The following is a 26,350-nucleotide window of genomic DNA, read 5'->3' on the forward strand; positions in this document are numbered from 1 at the left end:
TTCCTTTCTCCCTCTTTCATTCCTTTCAGCAGACTTATTGCTGCATAGAATAATTTCACTTTAAGATTCAAGGATATCCGTATATCTTTCTTTTAAAGCATACACTGCTTCATACCTTCCTGCCCAACGGGTTGGTTTTAAAGATTTGAGTGTTTTTCATTTTCTTTTGTTAGTGCCTAGAGATCTTTCCATCCTATTATATTATTACCAAAATTTTCATAGATACTTTGTACTGTATCAAAAAAGTTTGTTACAATCCTGTTTAATTGCACTGCGTCTTTCACAACCAAATTTAAATTATGTGAAGCACCGTGGACAAAATAAGCACAAGGAGAAATTTCTCGAATTCTTTTTCATATTCCAGAGTATGAACATACCGCCATAATAGCCTTGACCACGTCACTTCTTAATATGTAAACCTTTTCTGGTAAATGATTTTGGAGTCTGTTCTTGAAATCCAAGATCCGATTGATCTTGGACTTCAGTAAATGGCGTGAAAGTATTAAAAATAAAATTTAATAAAAAGTATGGGAAATAATCATGTTCATAATGAAACACATATAAAAGATTCACCAGTTCAATCTATAAGAGGGGTTTAAAGGAATCAGATGGGCGGACAATTCGGCTAGAATGCATTTTCATAAGAAAAGCATGTGAAGCAGGCATCATGGAAATTCTCTTCGAAGACTGCGACTCAGGTTTTGAACTAGTAGAGGGAACAGACAGCTTCACAGAAAGGGAAGGTATAGTGCGGCTTTGAGGAGAACTCCTCCAAACTGAAATTCTGGGGCTGTCTCATAGCGATATTGATTTCGATAGATTAGCAAGCGATATTGATTCGATAGATAAGCTGGCGATATTGATTTCGTGACCACATCCATCGCGGCCCCTGTATCCAACTTAAATTTAGCAGCAATTTGATCCTTTTCTAAACTGTCACCAATATCCCTATATTTCAATTGATTAGTAGCTTGTTCACTAGCCCTACGAATATTGATAGCTTTATTTAATGTTAGTTCGCTTTCGGCTAGCAATCTTTCCTTAATCTTATCAGAGCAAATTCCTCTAACAATTTGATCAGGCAATAAGTTGTCTTGCAAAGTTTCAAAATTACAATCACCAATTTTGGATTTCAGCTTAGTAAAATAAGAATAAAAAAGTTTCGTGCTTACCTTGTAGACAACTAAAAAACAAATAACGCGTATACGTCTCGTTCCAAACAGGCGAAAAATAGTTGTGAAACTTGAGTTTAATCAATGATAAATCCTTTTTCTGTGCTACTGTTTTTAATTCAAATGTAATATATAGCAGCTGGACCTTTTGCTGACATACATATCGCTAGCAGAATTTCTGGCTCTTTGCCATCCAGTACCTGTGGTAAACGTACGAAACTTGAAGCACTAAGAGTCGTCCGGCATGGTACCAACACCACAGTGACACCATGCAGTATTATTTGTTAGCTATCATGATGTAATGATACCTGTAACGCTAATTAAACTAAGTAGGTTAAGACACAAACATTTTTATTAACAGCCATAAACGAACTGAAATTCGATTCACTTCCAATCTCACAGTCCTTTGTAACTACATAAGGCAATTTATTCTGTCACGTGTTTGTGGAAATATCCAGTAAAATCGACAGTACGCACAATCAAGCTCTGGCGAGTGACTCAAAGTACCTTCTTATTCTTAGACCTGATTTTGTAATAGCAAAGAGTAGTAACTGTTTGGGAAGCAACGTCTGCTTTGATCTACATTTTTTGGGGGGAATGAGCCCCCTAGTTGAATCGGATCAGATTCGCTCCTCTTTACTAGAGAATTTTTTTTTTAATTAAAAATTTAACTGACTATTTTGGTTTTTTTTTTGTTCCTTCATTTTTTTATTTCTGGTTCTTTTCGTTTAAGCCAAGAAGTCACCGGAGGTAAATACTTCCAGTCTCGCATTCCTTTGTATTTACATAAGGTAATTTTATTCCGTCTCATGTTTGAGGAAAGGCTCACATTAAGGTTGGCAGTACTCACAATCTAGCTTTGGCGAATAATAAACTCAACCATCTAGCTTCAACCTCTTCTTGACTTAACCTAGTACCTTCTTATTCTTAGACGTCTTATTCTAGACGCTTTGATCTGCATTTTTTTGGAATGAGTCCTCTGGTTGAATCAGTCGGATCAGATTTAATAATGGTTAATTTTGTATTAGAGATTATTAGGGGGGGGGGAGTTTTCATTATTCAGACAAATTTTAGTAATAATCAAGGACAAATGCACAACTTTAAACAGGAATATCTACAGAATTTAAATCATTATGTTCTTTCACTCCTCTTCACGTGCCTTTTCCTTATTTATAAATAATCCTATGAAGATAAATTTAAAAGTCCGCTTACAAATATCAACAATATATATATATATAACAGACAATTTTTTTTCTTCCTTCATAATTTATTTCTTGTTCTTTTGTTTGTTTAAGCCAAGAAGACATCCGAGATGAGATGAAATTTTTTTGTATTTTCTTAATTATTTTTTTTTTGTTGTTTCTTTTCAGTTGTGCTTAAATATGAACGTTTCATTTTCCTATAGTTTATTAATAAAATCATACGTTTTACTGGCTCGATTTTTTTGAGAAAAAAATTTGTTTTACTTCTTTTATTCTGAGCAATTTAACGCTAAATGTAAGATGATAATCACAAAATTGCAGCAAAAATATTGAAACCGACTCACTGAAAGTAGAAAATAGCAAACCAATTTTTAAACTGCAAACTCATGTATTGAGTTATTTTGTACAAAGTTATATAATTTGATTAATTTTGTGTTTATTTGCAAATTGTAGTGAGCATTTGATACAGTTTTTATTCCCCATTTACTTGTGCAGCTGTAAAAAGTAGTTACTGAACATAAGATTTTCCACAAAGAAAACATTGTTATGAAAATTCTGACAATACTCAATCTTAAAACATGATCTTCAAAACCATTTATTTTAATGTTGCTGTTTCAGCCCTCCCTCTTTCTACATTTAGATGTTTGGTCAAACTAACACGTTCAATATTAAAATAAACCTATTATTTTATAGTTTTAAAGAAGCATTGCCTTCAGATACAAATATTTATATTATTAATATACAATTACAGGCAGAACTATCTTGTTCCTGAAAGAAGAAAAAAAATCTTTGTCATGAAACATTTGTGCTACGAAAGAACGCTAAACAAAGTGTTTTATAATGGGACATCTGTGTAGAAAATACTATTTCTGACAACCCTCATCATAATGAATGTGAAACACACACATCCTAGTCAAAACAAACTTATGGTTTCCTTTCTCGCTCCTAACATTGAAATGTCCTCATCGATAGATTTATTGCCTTTACAATTCAATTGAAACACTCTCCTCCTATTGTTTAAGTAATACTTTGTGACCATTCTCTGAACATCCGAAGACTGACACCGGGGAACAGATTTTTTGTTGCATTCAATGCAAATGCTTAACTCGAGTGTCGTGATTTTAAAAGTGAAATTAATTATGCTCCTAAAGCTACAGATTATTTTTTTAAATTTTTATTTGTAGTCCATTTTTTGTCGAATGTACTAGTTTAAAAACGTTTTACATAACAGGGAATCACATAAATGTTGCGACAAACTTGTAAGGGAGGGTGTCAGTGTTTAAATTGCAAGTCGTCGTTCGAGGCTAGGAGCCCATAATGATCTATTCAAAGGCACACGAAGATACGGAAATCAACGATACAAAAGTATCTAAAATCTGTTTTAAAAATCTTATACAATAAAAAACCTAAAAAAATACGTTCCATTGTTATTTATGTTGGTTTATCCTATCTTTTTCGTAGACCTTTTTAATGATAGATTAAACGCAATATTGCTTCCCTCGGGTTATTGAAAGAGCTTACGTAAATATAAAATGCTTGCTTTTAGTTGTTTATAAAGAGTAAAATAAATTTTCTATTTGGTTAAACGATTCTGTACAGTGAGATCATTTGATGGGGGGAACTTAAACCAGAAATATTATGTTGAAGTATCGTGCAATTTCAAATAGTGTTCGTTTGTGGAAACATTTAAAATGAACCGATACTTTTTGTTATAATTTATTTGTATAAAAACTCCCAGAAATGTCAGTATGAGCGAATTGTAACTAAAAAACTTCCATTTGAAGTTTCTGTTAAAGATTTATCGGAACCGCTGTCTGCCTATGAGTGTAGAAGTTACTCTCTCGTCACTTACTCTTCCAATAAGATAAAAGATTTAAAAAAAAGATGAAATAGACTGTAATTTATCGTTATCTTTGGTTGATTACTTTTAGAGAATGGAAACTTGTTCTACCTATTCAATGGAGAAACGTTGATGATAATGAGGTCTAAAATCGAGAACCTTCTCTTAGTTTGTTGTTTCTTTTGCATGTGTCTGCATTGTTTTACAAAGGGGGGAAGCTTTTTGAATTGATATTAATTTTCCCCTTCTTCTTTTTTTCAGTCTCAGTCGTCTGTCGTAACCATTCACAATCTGAAGAGTTCTCGAGATGACGGAATCCTCTATCCTGACGATCAGCTCAATGATGTGGCCGACGACAGGGAACAGGTAATCCTTAAGGCTCCTGCAAAACTCAAAGAAAATTTTTTTTTTTTTTTAAGACTTTTAACATTAACAATATAAGGGAGTTGATGAAATTTCTGGGTAAATATAGTCCCACTAGTTTAGTTAATAGAAAGTTCGGCCCTCTTAATATTAATTTCTTTTTCTGTTTCAGCGAAACAAATACATTTTATTCGTTATAATAGTTATATAAAACAGTAGTAAAACATAGTAATATAAAACTCGTTTGTCTTAAGATAATTCCATGCGGAAAAATAAATAATTTTAAATAAAATTTGTTTCTTAATTTAATATTGATAAAAAGAGAAAATTTGAAGTTAAAGGTACATAAGTTTTTGCTAAATTTTGAACTATAATTGATATACTACAAAATTTAACTTTACGAAGCATTTTTGCTCAGAAACTATAACCAATTTCGTACAAACTATGATTTTCGAGCAAACTATGATTTTCGTCATTTATAATTGTATAGTTTAAGTAATTATTACGTGTAATTAATTGGCAACTAGTCAAATTTTCGTTTTGTGGCATAGCTAAGTTAAATGTTAACTTATCATAAAGTGTAAAAGTCTTTTTCTTCTTTTTTTTTGCTCTGAATATAAACAAAAACCGGTTCTGAAGCGTACGAACTTAAACTTACACAAAGCAAAGACCGGTTGAACCACTTTCCTAGCTTCGCAGATCACCTTACTTAGAGGGAAACATAAACATTCAAATGATAAACAGTTTAGAAGCTATGTCCTGTTTGCGTGGCGTATTATCTTAGAAAAGGCAAACTTCACAATTATAAGCAAAAAATTTTGGTTTCCTTAAATAGTTCTGGTGACATTTCCAATACGCAGTAAGTGAAATTAATGTTAAGGGGTCAAACTTTCGATAGCTGTATTTTCTAGATTGTTATTACCTCCCTTCCACATTCAGAATATCAAAAATCCAAATTCGTCCTCCGGGGTAGGGGGGTTATACTGCGGCTTTGAGGAGAACTCCTCCTGAATAAAAGTCTGGGGCTGTCTGCTGCTATGGTAACAAGTGAGAGCACACTTCTAATGGGGGTGTCGAGTCACTTTCTCACACTGATCTATGCAAAGATTCAAGACAAACTATTCGCCCCACACCCCTATTCGAATTGACTTTCCCTCGTAACCATGGTACCCGCCGCAACGCTTGACTGATGTCTGGAGGAGTTCTCCTGAGAGCCGCACTATATGTTTATTCAGTGGAAGTATGCTATTGTGTCTGAAATTATAGCAACTTAACATCGTTTAGTCTGCACTGATTAATTAACAAAACTCAATCCCTCATCTGTTTAATAGGTAAAAAGTTATTCTGGAATAGTTTTAGAATCGCAATATTTTTATGCTACGTTATTATGACACGTTTGACACGACCTGATTTGTGACGGTTTCATCTTTTAATCCAGATGATTTTCCAATCGCTTCTTGAAGTGAATATTGTTACGGATTTCCGTAAGGTTTTTAATATGCCGATATCTTTGAAACCCTAGTATAAATACACACAAATTTAAGTAATCACTTATTGAATACTATATTCGCGAAAATCTAATCGCAAATCACCGTAATATTTGTATAGCTTTTTCGTCACAAATCGCTACAGATTTCCACTTGTTTTTAAAATTCCTTTGTTCCCTTTGAATCATAATGCTGTTTCTATATGGGAATTTCGAATCGCGTAGTAGTATAATTTTTTCGCTCACTTAATTTAGGAACATTTTATATTTAATTCACGTGGTTTTGGTGATCGTTTTTTATTTATTTACGGTGCTTGCAGCTGGTCATTAAAAGCCCTCCTTTTCATTGAGGTATGGCTATTGATCACTTTTGTTAGAAAAATCAAAAATCATCTTTTTTTTTTCGCAAAAAAGTAATTTTTTCAGCACTGAAAAATTGTCTAATGCTCTACCATCATTGCCGTTTGGTCGAACTGACTTCTGTCGAACTGACTATTTATTTATTTTTCATTTATATAATTTATTTATTTTTGTATGAATTAACTTCCTCTAATGCAAAATTTTGCATGAATCCACTGAATCAGTTATAACCCTGAAAAAAGAAGTATAGGTATAGTCACATCCTTAGAGAAAATTTATTTCAACGCCATAAAAAAATCTTGTATTATTTTAGGCTAAAACTACTTTTTATTTTTTTTAATGACTGAAAACAAGACACTTTTTTATANTTTTTTTTTTTTTTTTTTTTTTTTTTTTTTTTTTTTTTTTTTTTAAATATTAAAAATATGACATTTTAGACCAAAAAGTTTAAAAATCTATGACGATTTCACCTGGAATAAGCCTTGTATATATTTTTGAAAACTATAACTTTACTAATCGTTTTTTTAATATCATACCTCATATATTTGCCAAAATAGACAAAGTTGACTGAACACCAATTTTTCACACAATTGAACCACAATCATCAAATCTAATCAAACCATCTGTTTCATGGTTAAAAACATTTTACAAAAATGAATTAAGGTGCAGAAACTTGGGTTATTTTTATGTGCAAAGCTTAAAGATCTCTTTACTTAATGGTAACTCTCTTTCATTTCTTTTAGTGTTACTATAAGAAAGTGTCATTTCTTAATGAAAAGTGTATTTTTTCCCCTTTCTTATTCACCTTAATGTGTTAATGTGGTTACTTTTTTTGTTGGAAACAATTGCAAAAATCACTTTTTTTTTGTTCTGTTTAAGTGGCTGCTACCCTTCCATTTATTACATGCTACAAATTTCTACTTGGTTTTTAAAATGCCTTTTTTTTTTTTTAATATTACGGCAGTCAAAATTCATAAAGGAGAAATACCAAATTTTTATTTAAATGTAAGAGTTTTGCGCATTTCGAAATCAATTTATACATTAGGCAAGCTTCTTGCACTGTTATAAAAACACTGCTCATATAAGAAATCTGCTTTTTTTTCCATCACAGATTCATAACTTTTTTCAGTCTCTGCTCGCTGTGCATATAGTTACTTGTTTTTGCTAAATAAATGAAGGCATATTAGAATTTATAGAATTTTTTTTTCCAGATCATTGCAGTGTTTGATGAAAATTATTCCCCCATCCCACAGTATAGCTGTGGGGGGGATGTGACGAGTACGAGCTCTGTGTATACGGGTAGTCCAGATCTCTTTAGTGTAGAAGTGGGATCGCTCTGCAGCAATAACAATGTAGACACCATTGAAGATCATTTGCCTGGTTTGTATTTCCCATTTTTATTCATGATAAGACTTTTTCTAGGGGGAATTGAATTTATGAAACTACAAATTTGGAAAAGTTCTTGAAGTAATTCCATTTTGAAGGAAATTGGTTTGCATTTAAGGGGCACATTAGCAGCTGCACATGATGCATTTTGTGTAATCTCACACTTATGGACTTAAATTTAATAATATGAATTATTTTATGTTAATCAAACAGTTGCAAATAGTTATATTGACTTCAAATCAATTGCTTTTGCCATTTTATTTTTGATAGAAATTATTATTGTATTTTGTTTTCAATATGTGGCCATTTTGTTAATAATTATTTTAAGCAATTAGAGATTGTTGTTGTTGTCTGCTGTAAAACAATTTCTAAACATTTTCAGGGATTTATAAACTTATTCATTGATTTGACCATTCACTAAATTGCCCTGCAATGACTCGTGACTTGATAATCACCCATAAACAAATTAATAGCTATTTATTGTTGACTCATTGTTAATACATCTATTCACTAATTCATTGATTTATTTCCTTTCATATCTTATTCTGTTCACTCCCTATATTTAAAATTGTTCTTGATAACAGTTATGATGAAGTGAAATTGTAACAAAATGTTAATAAAGTATACTAGTTTAAAAATAACAACTTAAAATAAATTAAAAATGGCCTCATATAAAATACAATTATAAAAGAAGGGACGGTTGTCATAGTTATAGGAAAATATTAGATGATTATTGCTGTAAAATAATTTTTGGAAAAAGATTAGATATTCTCTACCCAGACTAATATAGGTATATCAAACTATATACACTGATGGATGAAAACAAGTTAAAAATATAAAAAAAGAACAAAAGTAATGCCCTAATAAGGCATCATATGATAAAGCTCAGCTCTACATAATTTGAAATTGTATGAAACTTTGAAAACTCATTTGAAAAATATCAATTATATTATTAATATTAATGTTGTTGTTTTTTTCATTCAGGTATAACACCCCTGCAAGTAAGAAGGGGTAGTGAGCCTGCCCTCAACTGTCTCTTCCCTCCTATCTCCTCCTCCTCTACAGATCCCAATAACAAGAGGTGGTCAACAGCAGTAGTCATTAATCCTCCAGAACATCAACATGATGCAAATGTATGATTTATTGCTTTGTTTTTTCAAAACCTTATTGGGGATTTTAGAAATATATACTGAAAACAAATATTCTTTTTTTTAAAACTGTTAATAGAAGTTTTAACCTGATTGTATGGAAAAAAATTAAGTTCCTAGAAATTTAGGTGGAAACTCTGCTATAAGTAAATTTTATTTCATTTTTTATTTAATCTAATCTAAAGTTCTGCACACTTATTAGACCATACATTATTGAAATTTTTTTTTTTTAATGTTTGCATATTTGTAGTTATTACACACCTATGTTTTTTTATATTTTGAATTAAATATTTTGACTATTTTGAATTAAATATTTTTAGGAGAACGGTGTTGATGAGAGTGTCTCTCCTCTCGAAAGCCTCGATCTAAATGGAGATTCCAAAATGTCTTCTCTTTCTTTCTCGAGGAGCTCTGGCAGGCTCTCCATCCTGGGAAACAATTCAGAAACACACCGTTGGGTGGAGGCAGCTGACAGGCAGTTAATGAAGGTACTTCCTTTTTGTTTCTTCTTTAATTAAAATTCAGTTTCTTAATACAAAAACCTTTTTCTACTTATATTTCCTTAAACTAAACTGAGTATCGCAACAGCCCATTGAGGGCCAAGGCCTAATGTGCCCATCTCAGTTTTCTTGACCTTGCGCTCTGGAGTGCAGGATCAGATGTTCCGATTAGGTGATCTGCGGAACCCCAGTGTTTAGTTCCCAAGCATGCCTGGTACTCATTTATCGACCCACTGAAAAGATGAAAGGCTGAGTCAACCTTGCCCGTCCCGAGGATCGAACCTAGGACTTGTGGCGCGAAGCTCTACCACTTAGCCACCAGGCGTCATATTTCCTTAAAACGTTTAGTTATTTAATATTTTGCTTTCTTAAATTGTATGAGTACTGTACTTTTTTTTTCTGAGAAATATCTTGTTTTTACATGAGAACTTTCTTTGCACTGCTGTTTGTAATGATATTTTTTTTTCAAATAATAAGAAACATGGTTATTAAATCAGAAGTGCAAACTATTATGATTTGTCTGTAATTATTACAATTTTGTAGTCAAGATTATCTTACGGTTGAGTAATACCAATTGTGGTTTTTGAGAATTTTCATTATAAACTGTTAACCCCTTAACTACTAAGAATTATAAAATTTTATTGTTTGCAGTGAATATAACATAAGCCTTTTTTTTTCAGGACTACAATGAAAATTTTCATTTGAAATCACCTTCACCTGAACATGGGGATGAGGCTGATAGTGATACATCTAGTATGAGTGACGAAAGGTAAGGAGTGATGAGATATAACCTCTAGATTTTTATTTCATGTAGTGAATGGTCGCCAAATCCATTGCAAGATTTTATATATTTATATTATGAATTGTTTCTATCTAAAGTTGCCAGTCAGTTGGAAAATTAATTATATTTTTAAAAAAAACAGTTTATTCCTAACTGAATTATGAAAAAAAAAGAACTATTTGTGTTATGAAAAATAAGGGTTAGTAAATTTTTTATAACTGCAGTTTAATTTAGTTAGCAATTTAGGATAATTCACATGAATAATAAGAGAAAATTAGAAGTAAACTAATTTGGATAAATTTAGTTAACAAAACCATAAAATATACGCCAAAATAAAACAGAAAACACTGAGCTGACTGAAGAATTTGCAACAATTATTTTAGATCTATAACTTTTAAGACATAAAACTTCATGTTTAGCGATTTCTCACATCTCTATGGAACAACAGTGGGATCTTTAAAAGTAATAACAAATTGCACTTTGTTAAATCAGATTTTAACCCTTTTAACTGCATTGCATCTACAGTGCATAGAGAAAAAACTAACTAGTCTCCGAATCTGTTACACTGCCTTGATTCATCTTCATTTCCTGTTTGGAGAACCTTCGCCCCAATGCAACACTTTAAGGTTTTACATACAATTCATCACATTTTAATAATTTGCCTATGTTTCTTAGATCTGTTTTATTGCTGGGGAAATTGTTAGGTGACACATGTTATTTTAACATTTTTGCGTTTTCTATGTGCAAATGGTATTTTATCTTTCACATAACTGTTTTATAATGCTTAACATTTTCATTGAGTTTTATCCACTTATGAGTTATTTACCTTTAAACTGTTTTAGAGTATTCACCATTTTATTTGATTTTATTCACTTTTGAATGCACTTGTTTTTATCATGTACTGTTTTATCAATTTCAAGTGTTTTGTAAGAGCAATTTATTGTACATATTTTACTTTTGGTTTATATTTAAAACCTTATGTTTGGCAAAGCATGTGCTTATTTTGACCTTATGTCATGTAACTCGACAATAAAAGTCAAGATAAATAATAACATACTGTTAACTATAGTATGATAAGTTGTACCATAGATGAGATATATTTAATATGTAGACCAATGATATAAAAAAAAATGAGTGCTTGATTCAGTTACATCATGAACAAATTAAAAATTAGTACTCTCCCTAAGTAGGTAGAGCCTATCCTAGATACATGAGCATCATGTGATGCAAATAATGGTCGCTGAAATTGTTTGTCAGTCTTAGATAAAAGAAGTAAATTACCAGGTGAAGCTGCTGCTATGAGGCACACTGGATATCTCATCTGAGACTCAGCTCTTGATTTTATTTCATTCAACAACAGGATAAAAATACCTTGTAGTTATGAGAGTCTTGCATAAAATCATTTCTGCTTTCAAAAATCGTATAAAGCATAGTTTATATAAATTCACGCAGACTGGAAATAACTCTTGCTTAGAATATATAGTAAAAAAAAAAAGCTGACACTTCCAAGAACAGAAGAATGTCATTAATGGCTATGACTTTCTAGGACTGGATAGTTTATTATGTATAACTTTGAGTATTTTGCATTTTTAACTAAAAGTTTAACAGTGTTGGTTGCAGGATTTTCTTGAATCGCACAATTCTCACACAAAAAAGCCTGCAATCATCCACCTACATAGTCAGGAAAAGTCTGAAATCTCCCTAACAAGATGCCTTATTTTTTAGCTGATATTAAACAAAGTTTGAAGGTGTATCGATGAATCGCAGATAATAATAAAAAAGTATGCATTACTATGTAAAGCAAGGTAACCACACGTCCTTTGGACAATCTAGTGAGAGAAAAGGTGGATTTCAAAACCAATATTAAAAAAAGGTATAAAACGAAAAGCGATGATAGGGGAAGAACAACGTAAAAGAATTCAAAATCATGAGTCATCAAAAGGGAAGAAAAGAAATCAAGTGTTTCACTAACAAATTTACTCTAATGGAATCCTTTCCAAGTAATCTGATCCTTCATTGCTTGAGTTATGATAAAAACAGGTTAAAATTGAAATATTTATTCGAAGCTTGTTAAAATTTTAATTAGTGTTACTATTGAAATAATTTAGGAGACAGGATGCGTAGTGTCTCTTTAAAAAGTGCTTATTTTCGCTTTTTGAAAGCTCTTAAAGGTGCATTTTTCTTTGGGTGTTTTTTAAAAGTGCTTAATTTTCCCTTTTCCAAAAGGAGATATTTTTTCTTTACCTAATGAAGTTATTTTTTGTTGAAAAATTTAACTATGCACCCTAATAGAATAATTTAGTACAGAAAAAGTGGAAACGCATAGGACTATTTACTATATGAGAAAAAAAAGCTTCTTTATATTGTTGTGTTTTTGTTTTGTTTATCCCTCATTATTTCTTTTATTGGTAATCACAGTTTCATTTTTTAAATGTCCTTTTTCCGAGTGTCATTTGAACTTTTTTTAGCACTTTTTACTGTCTGCAAACATTTTAATTCACATTAATGTCTGGTATAATACAGCTCTATTTCTTTGATTAACTTATTATTGATGACCATATTTACACTTGATGTCAAAATTGTGAAACCTTAACCCTGGCAGACAAACAGGCTATGTGCTTATTTTAACCCTATGTAAAGTCACTACTATATATATTTAAGTTTAGTTATTAAAAAAATAAAGAATTTAATATTTTACTCACACATTATTTTCTGCCATGAATTAGCAACTATATTTTGCATTATAACAATAATAATGTCACTGAAATGAAATTGTATTTATAATAATAAGCAAATAATAATTCTAATATTTATTCACAGGGAAAAAACCATAATCCTGAAAAATGAAACTGGCCCTCTAGGCATTCATGTTGTTCCAGATTATGACAGCAGTGGAAGGTATTTTTTTCTCTTAGTACATTCTAAAGCATGTATTCTCAAGCCAAACTCTTTTTTGCTCATAAATTAAATTTTTATTCATCTATGCATTTTGTTATAATTATAATTTAACATAAATACAAAGTTCTTGTGATGTCTCTTAGAGTATTCTTGTAGCAATCTTTTATAGCAATAGATGGCGCTCTCTTTGTAAAATGCAGAGTAAGCTTAATGTAAGGGTTAGTCGAATATAGACCACCAATTAGAAGCATGTCATGAAGAAAGTATTATTATTGTTTGTTAAATATCTATTGCCTTCATGTCGTTAGTTGCCGATTTAGTATTAAAAAGAATAAGTTTGGTGAGGAGAATGGAGTAAATTTATTTTGTATTAAATTAAAAATTGACAAGATGAAGGCTATAGAAAAACAACAATGACAATACTTTATTCATGATGTGCTACCATTGGTGGTCATCATATTCAAACTGCTGTTACATTATTAAGCTTACTCTGCAATTCAAGGAGAGCAATTTCCCATTGAAATCCATACATTGTATTTCAAGATTCAGATTTTTTGCATTTTTGGAAAACAAAATTCACTTTTATCAATAAAAAAAAATTTGTTTTATTGCAGGGACACAGGTCTGGTCATCCAGGGCATTGAAGCAGGTGGCCGAATAGACAGGGATGGAAGGTTCCGTGTGGGGGACAGAATAACAGAGATCAATGGGAAAAGCCTCCAAAATGTGAGCTTCCAGACTGCCCAGGAGATATTCAAGAGTGCCCTAAAATCTTCTCAGATCAAATTGGAATTAATACGGGGAGCCTCAAACCACCTGCAACAATCAAAGACTGCCGCAGTGCCGAAAAAGCCTCCTGCTCCTGTTTACCCCAGGGCGAACATTCCATCCCCTGAAGCCCCAAAGAAAGCAGAGGAGGAGTCTTCTCTTGTGGAGGGTGAAGAAAGAGGTGCAGGAATATTATTTTTGCCTATCTTTTTTAATTGTAAAATGACAAGTAATGAGAAACTAGTTCTAGTTAAACATATTGTATTACTTTGACAACTTGAAGCAATTAAATCATTCGAATCGATCTAGGTAATAATGGTTAACTTTTTTTTAAATAAACTATCTAAATAAGAGGGAGGTTTTCTTTAAAAGAATAAATAAAAGTACTGTATAATAAAGTTTAACTTTATGCAATCATTTTTTAAAAAAATTGTGAAAAGGGTGTAAGATATTAAATTTTATAATTTACTAGCAGTATTATACAAATAATTTTTTTAAGACCTTGTGTACAGATAAATTATTACAGCATATTTTTGAAATTGAAATAAGAAAAAAAAGTACTTGTATTAAAAAAAGAAAAAAGGCTTAGTTTAGTTAGAAAAAAATATTTGAATAATTTAGGTATTACAGTGCTTTTTGCATAAAAATGAACAAATCTCTTGAAGCAAAAATCAATTCTAATACTCTAAATGCTGTTACGTACCTAGTTTTTATTAACTCTGGCTCATTTTTTACTAGAAATGTTGACAAAAAATGGCATATTTTATTGTTGAGTGAGAAAATAAACTGCTTCTGGAATTGATTGTTGAGTGAGAAAGAAAAACTACTGTTGAAAAAACACAGCAAAACTAATATTTTTTGAAAAAGAAATTCATTCATAAAGATAAACCTGAATGAAAAGTGTTTATGGACATAGACACGTAATGCCATTAGTTAAAACATATTGATGTTTTATAATATGTTCAGAATTGAAAATAATGGAAAAACCAGAAAAGAAAACTAACAAATATTGATGCCTGTACTGTGTAGGGCCAAACCAGCTGAAATTTTACAGTCAAAAAGTTCCAACTTCATTTCAGGTAATAACATTNAACAAATTAAGAAAAACATAAAAAATATCTAACAAGTTTATTATAATAAGTGTTAAAGTTGAAATATGTCGTGTAAAAGTAACACACGTAACGAAAGAATCGCCCTACATTTAAAGATCAAAAATCAAGATAGTGTGGGGACCATGTCGTAATTACATATTATAATATTTTTTCTTCCTCTTTGAATTCTGCGATTGGTATTTCTTAAAGTAAGCCTCAAATGTTTTTTACTAATACAATGAAATTATACCATTGAGAAATTAAATAAATTTTTGATTATTTCTCCTTTTTAAATATAAAGTAACATATTTTTCTATTTCTAGCTGGAGGCATAAGTACAAAAGTTGCGACAGTGACACCCACCAAAAAGATCCCTGCTTCTGCTACTAGGCGATTGGCATCTGCTAACACTAGAAAAATTGGCAAAATGCTCACCATTGAACTCACAAAGGGTAAACTTTGTTAACTGTAAATTCAAAACTTTTTTTTTATATTGTTTGTTCCTATCTGCAGAGAAACATGACTACTTGCAGAGGTGCCAATTATTGCAATTTTTTTTGTAATTATTGCTATTTCATAATTAAGATGACGGTCTTACGGTTAAGAAATAAAACACTGCCTTTTTATTCATATTTCGTTTTGAAAAAGCTTAATTCGCTGTTTAAATAATAGTTACATACAGGTAAAATTATCTGTGTTTATAGCTTTAAATCTGATTACTATTACAAATATTCACTTTGTTAGAATTATTCTCAATTGGCTAAATTTTTCTTTCTTTTTGAGAGGGATATTAATAAATTTTTTAAAGTAATTTTTAAGCAAATACCTTTTTTAAAAAGCACCATTTAATGTTTATTTTCTTATTATTTTCTGGTTAAATATAGAAAAAGACTTCAAAGTTATTTGACAATTAATCTTCTTTTTTTTTTTTTTTTTTTTTTTTTTTTTTTTTTTTTTAAATATGCTTAGAGATTGCCTTTTTGCATGCCTTTAATTACAGTATAAACTACACATTTTTCTCTTATTTTTATAATGAGAGAGAATTACTTTTTGAAATATACTCATAAAATAGTATAAGAGTGTAATTTGAAAATTTTACGGCGCCCTTTCAAAACTCGAAGTGCCCTTTTCAGAGAGGAAGCACCCTACCCTTTTATATTCCTATGGAGAACTCTTTTAAATTATGATGCTTAAAGCACCATCTGTTGCTAAAATTTTGAACTTTTCATTTTCTTATGGTTTTCCTCTTTCTTTAATAATACTCTGTTTAAATGTGGTGTCATTCTGATCAGTTCTTATTTTCTATCGCATTATAAAATGTAATGAAGATATATTTAATCACTAAATATCATTTGCAGGTAGTGCTGGTTTGGGATTCAGTATAACAACTCGTGACAATCCTGCTGGTGGTAACTCACCCATCTACATAAAAAACATTCTTCCTAAAGGGGCAGCCATTGAAGATGGAAGATTGCTTCCTGGTGACAGACTGTTGGAGGTATTATCACCTCCTCCTATTTTAAATGACCATTCTTACGAGTATTGCATTGAGTAACTTTTGTTGCTTTCTTTCCTTTGTTTATAACAACTTTATCTTACAATGACAATAATTTCCCCTTTTTTCATCCAACTATTCCTTAATTCTACAGAGTAAAAGATGGTAACGGTTAAAATCATATTCGTTAATGGATACAGAAAATAAACTGTATACTAAAGTAAAAATGAAGAAATAGTCAATTAGGAAGAAAAAAAAAAGTATGATCTGAGTGAAAAATCATTCAAAAGTGTGACACATTTTTAATGTTTAAATAGTTTTAATTGAATTTGACTTTTTTTTTTTTGTTTGTATTGCAAATTTTGCACCATTTTTTGTATCAGCGTAAAAACAAAAGTACCCTGAGAGTTGTAAACAAACGACGATCTCATAACAGTTTTAGAAATGGTATAATATTGCGAATGGTAGAAGAGTTATAAATGTTGGTCTTCGAAAACATTTAATTGTGTCTTCTCAGTTGATAAAAATATCTTTATTATTAAATATCTATTTCTTTTATGAATGAATTGCTTTTTTTTTTTTTTCATTCAGGTCAATGGCACTTCGATGACCAGCAAAACTCAGTCAGACGCTGTTTCTATTCTACGTAACATTCCACTGGGAAAGACTGTGCAGCTCATAGTTTCTAGACAAGAAGCAGTCGAACCTGAAGTGGCTGAAGTCGAAAGCGAACCTGTAAATATTTTTAACCAAGCTCTTTCATGTTTTAAAACCAAAAAGAATCTTTTATATCTCAGATACTCGTGAAATTTTGCTTCTTGCACTGCCACCATACAGCTATTGATTTAAGAACTATTCAAAATCTATGTTTATTTTAGAAATTTTAATAGTAATTTAATATAATATTGTTACCATTAAACTAAGTTTTATAAAGAAGCTTATAAAAAGTAAATGAGAATGGTACACAGATTTAAGTACTTAATTGTCAATAATTAATTTATTCACCTTAAGATATTTTTAATTATACAGTCAAACCCCGCTATAGTGAACATGGTTTATAGTGAACTCCCGGATATAGTGAACGAAATGTTCGGTCCCTAGCCTTGCTATACACGTATAATGTTATTTTTTGTGGATATAGTGAACCAAAAAAGTGAGAAATTTGGATATAATGAACTTTTTTCTGTCTTCAACTGACTTTTTTTCTCCATATTTTTTGTAATAATTTTGAAATTTCTACTTCGAAATAAATACATATACCGATTTTTAAGACCATCTATAAAGGGGAATGTAGCGATAAGCATTTTTTCTTGTTTACTTCTTTTTATCTCTTTTTCCCATCCCTAAACAAACCAAGCAGATGTTTCCAACCCAGCAGATGATGAACCTGTAAGGTGTCCGTAGGATCAATACGCATTTTCTGTCAGAGGGAATGAGTAATTCTTCATTATTGGTCAAAGGGTTGGACACTAATATGTGCTGATAGGGCTCTTATTTCAACTCCTTTCTGCTCTCAGTTCAGTTGAAAAAATCCTACAAACAAGTGTCTCAAATTTAACTATGGCGAGCAGTAAATTTAAAACGTTCTCCATTGATGATAAAATGGCATAATCAGAAAAATTGAAAATGGATGCAATCAAGCTGATATTTGCAGGGAATATAAACCATCCAAATCTGCAGTTTGTAATATATGGAAAAATAGGCAATTAATAATTTCTGCTCATGAAAAAAATTTAGATGCCAGAAGAAAGTTGAGAAAAGCAGATCACAAGGATGTTGAAGAAGCATTACTGAAGTGGTTCAGCACTCGAAAAATCCGTAATCTTTCAGTATTTGGACAAATGTCGATAAATTTGCTAAGCAATTTTATGAGACTACTTTGATGTGCCCGAATGTCAGGTTAGACAGGTTTAAAAAATGGAATAAGAGAAATTCAGGAAAAATTATCTGAGAGTCTTGGATGTGTTTCCATACCTGATGCTGAGGATTACAATTTTTTTTTTGTACGCAAGACGAAGAGTAATGAAAAATAACACTTTTTTTGCTTCTACATAATATTTTTCAGTCATTTATTTGAATAATGTGTAATAAAATGGAGGAGTTTGGGAACCAATTAGTTAAATTGCCTACGTAACGGATATAGTGAACTCCCGGTTATAGTGAACCAAAACTTCGATCCCTTGAAGGTTCACTATAGCGGGGTTTGACTGTATAAAGTTCAATAAGTTATAAATGTTATTTAAAGAAATTGTATGGCGAAAAATTTGTTACACTCGCATGTGAAGTTTTTTTCTCCTTATTGTTACAATGTAATTAATAATTCCAAATACATTTGGTAACAGTCTACAAATAACTTGATCAAAACCTCTCGTTTGGCAACAAAATTGAATGTCCACTGTCTTGACACTATGATGTCAACAGTTTAAATGTTTGTATGGGGTTTATATATTTTACTGATTGGAATCTCACAAGCAAGAAATGCATGTTTATTTCCCCATGTAACCTCTTAAACTAATTTACTCAAATTCATTAAAATGTCATTTGGAACTTTTATCTATTCAGCTGTTTTAACTGTAACATTTGTTTCAAATTTTGAACCTTTTTCTTTACAGTGTGAATGGCGGTGAGATGAATTTTCTCTTGACTTAATTTTTTTAAAAAAAGTAACTTTCATGAAAGCATGCTTTAATTCTTTAGAGAAAACCTGTCATCATTGCATTCTGAGTGAAATTAATTACAAGAAGTTCAAGTTTGTTCTTCACCTAAATTGAGGACTCTTTCTTTTTGAATACTTATTTGCAGTATTGTGCTTAAGAGTGAATAACTCATTTTGAAACATTATGAAAGCTCATCCAGTTAGCATGACATGCATTCGATTTTCATGTGTTGTATTTGTGCATTTAATAGCAATGTAAATATAAAAATTTGTTTGCAATCATTTAGGTGCCGCCAAAGTTAGAGGATGAGAGCGGCATTTTTCCTTGGAAGTACAGAGAAATTCTGACCTTCCAGATCCCCTTGAATGAGTCTCATTCTGCAGGGCTCGGAGTCAGCGTGAAAGGAAAAAATGCGTCCACTCCCAATGGATCTGTCGATTTGGGCATCTTCATCAAATCCGTCATCCCGGGCGGCGCTGCTTCAAAGGTAATGACGCATATACAACAATTTATATTTCTCTTTCAGAATTTCTCGTGTGAGGCAACTGAAAATGTTCTGCATCTTGTTAATTCAACTATAAACAGTGAATATAATTTTTACCGATGAAAAACCTTTTGTTTTTTTATTTACCTAAGTTCTCTAAATGTCAGTCATTTGAATGCAGCTGTAATACTTCTTAATTCTAAATTATCATTATAGGATGGTCGACTACAAACAAATGATCAGTTGGTGAACATCAATGGCATTTCACTTCTGGGCATGAGCAATACAAATGCAATGGAAACATTACGTAATGCCATGACACAATCTGACGGCCCCATCAGAAATGCCATCATTCTCACGGTGGCGCGTCGCATCTTCCAGCCGCTCGAAGAGGAAAATCCACCCAGGCCAGAAGCATCTGCAGCTTCTAGAGAGAGGGTTAATGGCTTGGACTTGCAAATGAACACAAACTCTTTGGATTTGGAAACTCTTCAAAAGAACAATCCCGGACTTCCTGGCTGCAACCCAGTCGTTGAGAGACTCACTGGCCAGATCTCCTCAGAGAACTCTGCAACCGATCTGTACGGTTACATGAGGCGAGGAGGAGCTGAGAAGATAGCCCCCAGCATGGAGGAGTATTTCAAGCCCAATTATATGTCTTCCTTAAGTTCCAATCAAGCAGAGAATGTAATGATAGAAGGAGAGTATGATCCAACAGTCAAGAAAGTTGCAGACACACCCCAAATGAATGGCTCCACAAATAATTCTAGTGTTGCACCTGCTGGTAGTCAGTGAGTACACTTTTCATTCAATAAAAATTATTTTTGTATAAAATGAGTGCACATTTTAAAACAGGGCTGTGTGTATCAAAGGTACGAGGCTTTCCCACTGACTTTTGAAACAAAGCATCTAACTACAGCAGAATTTTATTGAAGAAGGGAAAACATGCTAAGATTTTTACCAAACCATAAAATATAGCATAAGCTTGACTACCTGAACAGGAGAAGCTGTAAATTCCAGATATTTGAGTGTTGAAAATAAATTTTTAATATCGGGGGGGGGGAGAATTCCACATATTAATAAAAACAAAGTATAGCATTAAAAAAAGACATATGCGAAAAACTATGATTGTTGTTTCTATTATAAAACTATAATAATTATTAAGATAAACAAAATACTGGGATTACAAAGTTTTAATAGATGATGAAAAGAAACTTACTAGGTGCTAAATTGTACAATATAGAACAATCACTATCGCATAACGTTGCTTTGTCATAATTTGATTTAAAATACCTAAATATTATTAAACAGCTTAATATCCTTACAATTAATTCAAAAAAACATTAGTAATAATTAAATAAAATAAATCTTGTTTTGCCCAAAATTCACAAAACAATCATGAATGCGTCCCATTTCCTTTTGCTAATTTAAAATTTTAATCTATCAAATGAGAGAGAGAGAGATAAACAACTAAAAGCCTTAAAATAATTAAAGTTTAAAATGTAGGTTACAAAACTGCAAATGTGTCCCCAATATTTTTTTTCTTTTATGATTTTCTGATTCTTGGCTAGGCTGCTTTTGACTATTTTAAACCAGTTTTGAATGTAAATTCTGAAATATATTTTTCCATATGCACTCGCGGAGATGATAAAAATTGCTTTTTTTCTGAAGAATGTTGTCACTTACAGAGGAGGTTATTTTTAAATCTTTCTATTAATATATTGATTTTCTAACTGTTTGGTTTCAAAATTTGTTTTTGCATAAACTATCATGCTGACAAATATGTTTTAATTTTTTTTTCTTTCTATAATATCTTTTGTTCATTTGCTTAATTGGCATCTTTTGCTTTTTTAGGACCCCTATGTTTCACTGGGAAAAAAAAAAGAATTCCTTTTTTTTTTAAAGAAGTTAAAGAAAAATTTATACTTTGGTTCTAGAAAAAAAAAATTTAAAGTAGAAGGAATTCTATTAAAATCTGAAGTTTCTGTTAAAGTTCTATTGAATAACATCTTGTTGATTAATGTTTCCCATTTCTTTACAGTATTTTTCAACTTGTTGACTTAGAATATTTTTCAATGTAAAATCTTAACTATCTTCAAGTTAAGATTTGGAAATGAATGGTCAGTAGTCATATTCTATAAAACACAAATTTTATATTTTGATATGCCTGGAATTTATATTTTAGTGTGTTTTATTCAATGACTGTTTAGTTTAGTTCCTGTTTTGTCAATTTGGTCATTTCAAACCATTCACTGATTTTATTTAAAAATTGTTAACTCTTCCCTCCTATATTACTGAACGTGTTATCATAGTATAAGCATGATTCTTTTTTTTCTTTGTGGTGCATGATTACTTATTTTAAAAAAATAAAATTTAAATCTTTTTTGTTACATTGAATGAAAATAAGGTGCCTAAGGTTGTCTATTCCTAAATGTTAAACTAAAGACAAATTATGCAGTTGCTCTCTTAAGAGCAATTATGTGTTAATAGCTTTAAAATTTTATACATTTTTTGTAAAGTTAATGTATGAGAGATAATATTTTATTTTGAGAACTGTAATGCACTCTAAATAAAATTGCTTTTTCTGTAATTATATGTTTAANTTAAAATTTTTTGTGCACTATATGTAGTGTGTAATATTACCTATGTCTACCAACTATAAATTTATCTTGAAAAAATAAATGGTGCCCGCAATTCGACCAATATTCTGATATTTGCTCTTAGATACAAAAAGGTTGGGGACTACTGTGTTAATGCATAGTTTGTGCGTGTGTTAACATTAAAAGAAGTCAACTTTTGGTAGTATTACCTTTTCTTTTATTTCCATCCCCATAATTAGCAATAGTATTTTGAAAATTGAATGCCTAAAAAAATTATTTCTGTTTAGGCTTTCTCTAGATGACCCGAATGCTGGATTTGAGAGGGATGGCTTTGGGAGGCAAAGCATGTCTGAGAAGAGACATGCCCAGCTGGATGCCAAAAACACTGATACTTACCAACGCAATAAGAAGGCACGTGAAGAGAAGAAGCACTACCTTGAAGATGATCAGAGCAACCCCATCACCGGAAGTGGTAAGGAAATGACACCCATTGCCTTACATGACTTTTTTATTTATATTATTCATTTTATAAATACATGGTTAAATATTTTAAATGTCGTCATGAAAAATAAAATTATGAATGAAGCGTTTTAGGGTTCGATTCAGATTTAATGTTTTTGTTATTCATTCAGATTCTATCTTAATTCATCGTAACCATCAGACAGCAGAAGCCCTTGGTCCCTCTCTAGGCCTTCGAAAATCAAGCAGTTTAGAGAGTCTGCAGACGATGATACAAGAGCTGAACAAAGACGACGAGGTGATGAAGAGAGCCCTTGAGTCTGGGGGAGCCAGGAGTTCTCGAAGCAGAGGATGCAACGAGAGCTTTCGAGCTGCCGTGGACAGATCCTATGATGCCCCTGCTGCATCCACCATGGACACATGTAAGAATTGTTATCATTTAATCACCGTAAATTATAGCTGTAAAACATATATTATTGATTTTTTTTGAGCAACATATAGATGCGATTTTACCAAAGAAGAAAACTTTTATTTAAAAAAAAAAATTCTTTTTAATAAATATGTCAGTATTTTTCTTGTATTGTATTTACATAGCTACCGATTGCTCTGATTAAAATAGTATTTATTCCGATTTTTTAACCTTGTTCTGAAAATGCAATTTTAGGTCAAAAAGTTTTGATTTTAGCATTTTTACTGTGCTGAATTTCTTTCAACCCTCAGTGACGAGCGACCAGGAAATTCAAAGTAAGGTAAAACAACGTTTAAGAGCACAAAAAATATTTTTTGTGCTCTTAAACGTTGTTTTACCTTACTTTGTATTTCTGCACAAAGGTCACCCTTATGTGTATTTATGACCAGGAAATTGACGAAAAGTCAAGACTACGTAATTATTGTTTTATAGAAAGAGAAAATTATTTTTGGAAAGGTCTGGGAATATTCCAGAATTCATTCACTGGTTAGGGTAAAATTATAAAAGCACTCTACACTTTCATTTAAACACAAATGTATTCTCTCCCTCTTTCAGATTGTGTACCTATTGTTTGTTCCACTCCACTAACCTTAGTTGGTTAATGGAAAACAGGTCTTTGTCAATCATCTACTCACATAGGCAGTATTCTTTTCTTTTACAATTCCATAAATCCATTATTTTTTTCATGTTAATATAAAAGTAAAAATTTAGCTTAAGCAAGGTCTCTTTTCCTTATCTATGATTCATATTCTCATAATTTGAAATGTACACATCGCAATTCGTTTTTGTACAACTTAAAATTACACACGATTCTTATTCTTTGCCATTATAAAATCAAACATCGCAAATACGTGAGTAATATTGTTTATATGAAATTTTGAAAGGAATATATTGATTTTTTCTACTGGTGAATCAATGTTAGGATGTATGACAATACGTATATATGTGATGTGTTGGATTTTCCTGTTAATATCTACCATTTGTTCAAAATGCTTATTGTGTTATGTGTTCTTATTTACGTTTTTTGCAAGCAGCTATTTATTTGCAACCAAAATTCACGTTGTAGAACTTACAAAAATCTAGGTAGTTCAGATCTATGTACTATAAACAAATCATTATCCAGTAACGATTAGTGTGTGCTCTGCATAAATATTATTACTCTTTAAATATTTAAAGACGACAAAGAATGATTGGAAGGAGACTGTGTCTTCGTAAATCTACTCTATATGCCAAACTGTTATACATCAGAAGTTTGAATTTATCAAAAATTAAGAATTTGTGTTTGATATCAACAATTATTTGAAACCTTCATTTATGTTTTGTATTTGTAACATTTGTCTTCCATCACAGTGGATGAAGAAAGTGAGAGTGGCAGCTCTGTCGGTCACTTGTTGACGAGGAGCACTGAATTCCCGAATGCTCACCAAAACATGGATGCTCTGCATGACGACCTACTCAGCATGTACTGCAGGAACAGCAAGTCATCCAAGAAGAAAAGCCTTCTCAAGGGTCTTGGATCTGTTTTCAAGTGAGTCTGTGTCTCTTGCAATCTGCTTATTCTTAACGCCCCATCCATTATTGGACTTCATTCATTCAAAATTGCCATCATCAATTAATTCATCAGAAACAATACATCAGTTGCCTGTCGAGGTGAAATTCAATTTTTCCTGTTAAATCAACCCTATTTCCCTCTAACAAAGGGAAAGCATACAGAGGAGATTGGGGGAGTTTTCCAGGTATCATTTATAATAACATAACAAAACTTTTTATGAAAAATAATCTTGGATATTAAATTTTCTAAAGAAAAAGTCTAGTTTTTCTGACCTAATTGTATTTAAACTTAACACATTTGAACAAATATTTTAAAAAAAAGAAACATACAAATTTGCAGAAATAAATAGCATAAATCATTATTATAACCAATAAACAAAACCAACAAAAATTCTCAACTTTCATGGTTTCACGACTTTAAAATATTTCAGCTTTAAGCAATTAAATTTAAAATCAAAAATACAAAAAAAAAAACTAATTTCACACTTTTGAAATATGTCTATTTAATAACAAAAATATTGAATTGCTCTTTACATGTTTAAATATGAAAATTTACATTAACATGACATTTTATAAATGGAACATTCGCTTGGCACTTGTCCAGGCCAGTCTCTAATCTAGTGAAAATAAATTCATCTAATCATTTTTTTCTTCTTTTAAGACATACTTTAAATTAATATACTCAGAAAGTTAAAAACAACAAAATACTTAGTATTTTGTTGTTTTTAACTTTCTGTTGTTTTAAACGTTTAAAGGTTCATAATTTTGAAAAATATTAATTATGTCAATGTTAAAAATATAATCAAATAAGAATCAATTTTATATTTATTTCAAAAATAAAAATTACTTTAAGACCCTGTTATACTGCTCATGCTTTTGGTAAATAACTGGCAAAAATATGGGATCAGCTCTTGTTTTATAGTGATTGCCAGCCCTTTTTTTTTTCTTTCTAGAAAAATTTATTTTGCTAAGAAGTGGAAATATTGCTAATTTTTCTTGTCTGTTATTGGTTAGTAGGCTTTCAAAGTGACTTTTCTTGAAAGAACTTATAAGAAACGTAATTTTCCTCACTACACCTGTACACGAAACTCTTTCTTTTTAGGGGTCGTAGATGAAACTTTGTCTGACAGAAATACAATATACAGAATGTTTTACAATCAGCTACATGCATTAGTAGCCTTTCTGGTCTCTCTGCAGTATTACAATTCAAACTAAGCACTAATACAGTTTCAAACTATTATTAAAAATTAAAATTTAATTAATTAAAGATTTAATTTAGAAAAATGTTCTTTCTTCCCCCTTTCTGCAGATGGAGCAGTTATTAAATGTGTAAAGTGTGCTGCAATCAAAAAAATTCAGGAACCTATTAATTATTGTTCTAATGCCATACTAGAATAAAGAGGGTGGCAAAATTTGTGCACTATAGTTATTCTGTGTCTTCAATTATTCTTCATTACTCAATTGAAGATAAATAATGCTTTTCATCACCCTAAAAATATTATAAATGAATGTTCAAAATCTATTCTTCTGAAGTATTGCTCATAGTTTCAAAAGTAGAAAGTCAAATTTTTAGGGGGTGGGAATTTTTTACAGATTCTAAAAGAGTATATGGCATGTTGTATTTGCTTGCCATACTTTTA

The 26,350-nt window shown here is 31.1% G+C and overlaps 1 protein-coding gene across 2 annotated transcripts in view; it reads left to right on the forward strand.

Annotated features, from left to right (window-relative positions):
* The window catches only part of LOC107454073 (partitioning defective 3 homolog), a 68,012-nt gene that overhangs the window by 32,935 nt on the left and 8,727 nt on the right, over positions 1–26,350 (forward strand). For both annotated transcript variants that reach the window (XM_043040269.2, XM_043040270.2), the window contains exons 2-16: positions 4,476–4,580; positions 7,635–7,803; positions 8,794–8,942; positions 9,278–9,445; positions 10,138–10,226; positions 13,059–13,136; positions 13,751–14,085; positions 15,319–15,447; positions 16,354–16,493; positions 17,082–17,225; positions 19,434–19,634; positions 19,848–20,422; positions 22,519–22,703; positions 22,864–23,112; positions 24,510–24,687. In XM_043040269.2, the coding sequence (XP_042896203.1) occupies positions 4,476–4,580; positions 7,635–7,803; positions 8,794–8,942; positions 9,278–9,445; positions 10,138–10,226; positions 13,059–13,136; positions 13,751–14,085; positions 15,319–15,447; positions 16,354–16,493; positions 17,082–17,225; positions 19,434–19,634; positions 19,848–20,422; positions 22,519–22,703; positions 22,864–23,112; positions 24,510–24,687 (2,894 nt within the window). The remainder of the gene's footprint in view (positions 1–4,475; positions 4,581–7,634; positions 7,804–8,793; positions 8,943–9,277; positions 9,446–10,137; positions 10,227–13,058; positions 13,137–13,750; positions 14,086–15,318; positions 15,448–16,353; positions 16,494–17,081; positions 17,226–19,433; positions 19,635–19,847; positions 20,423–22,518; positions 22,704–22,863; positions 23,113–24,509; positions 24,688–26,350) is intronic.

The sequence above is a fragment of the Parasteatoda tepidariorum genome, chromosome 1 (assembly GCF_043381705.1).
Source record: "Parasteatoda tepidariorum isolate YZ-2023 chromosome 1, CAS_Ptep_4.0, whole genome shotgun sequence".
Taxonomy (NCBI): Eukaryota; Metazoa; Arthropoda; class Arachnida; order Araneae; family Theridiidae; genus Parasteatoda; species Parasteatoda tepidariorum.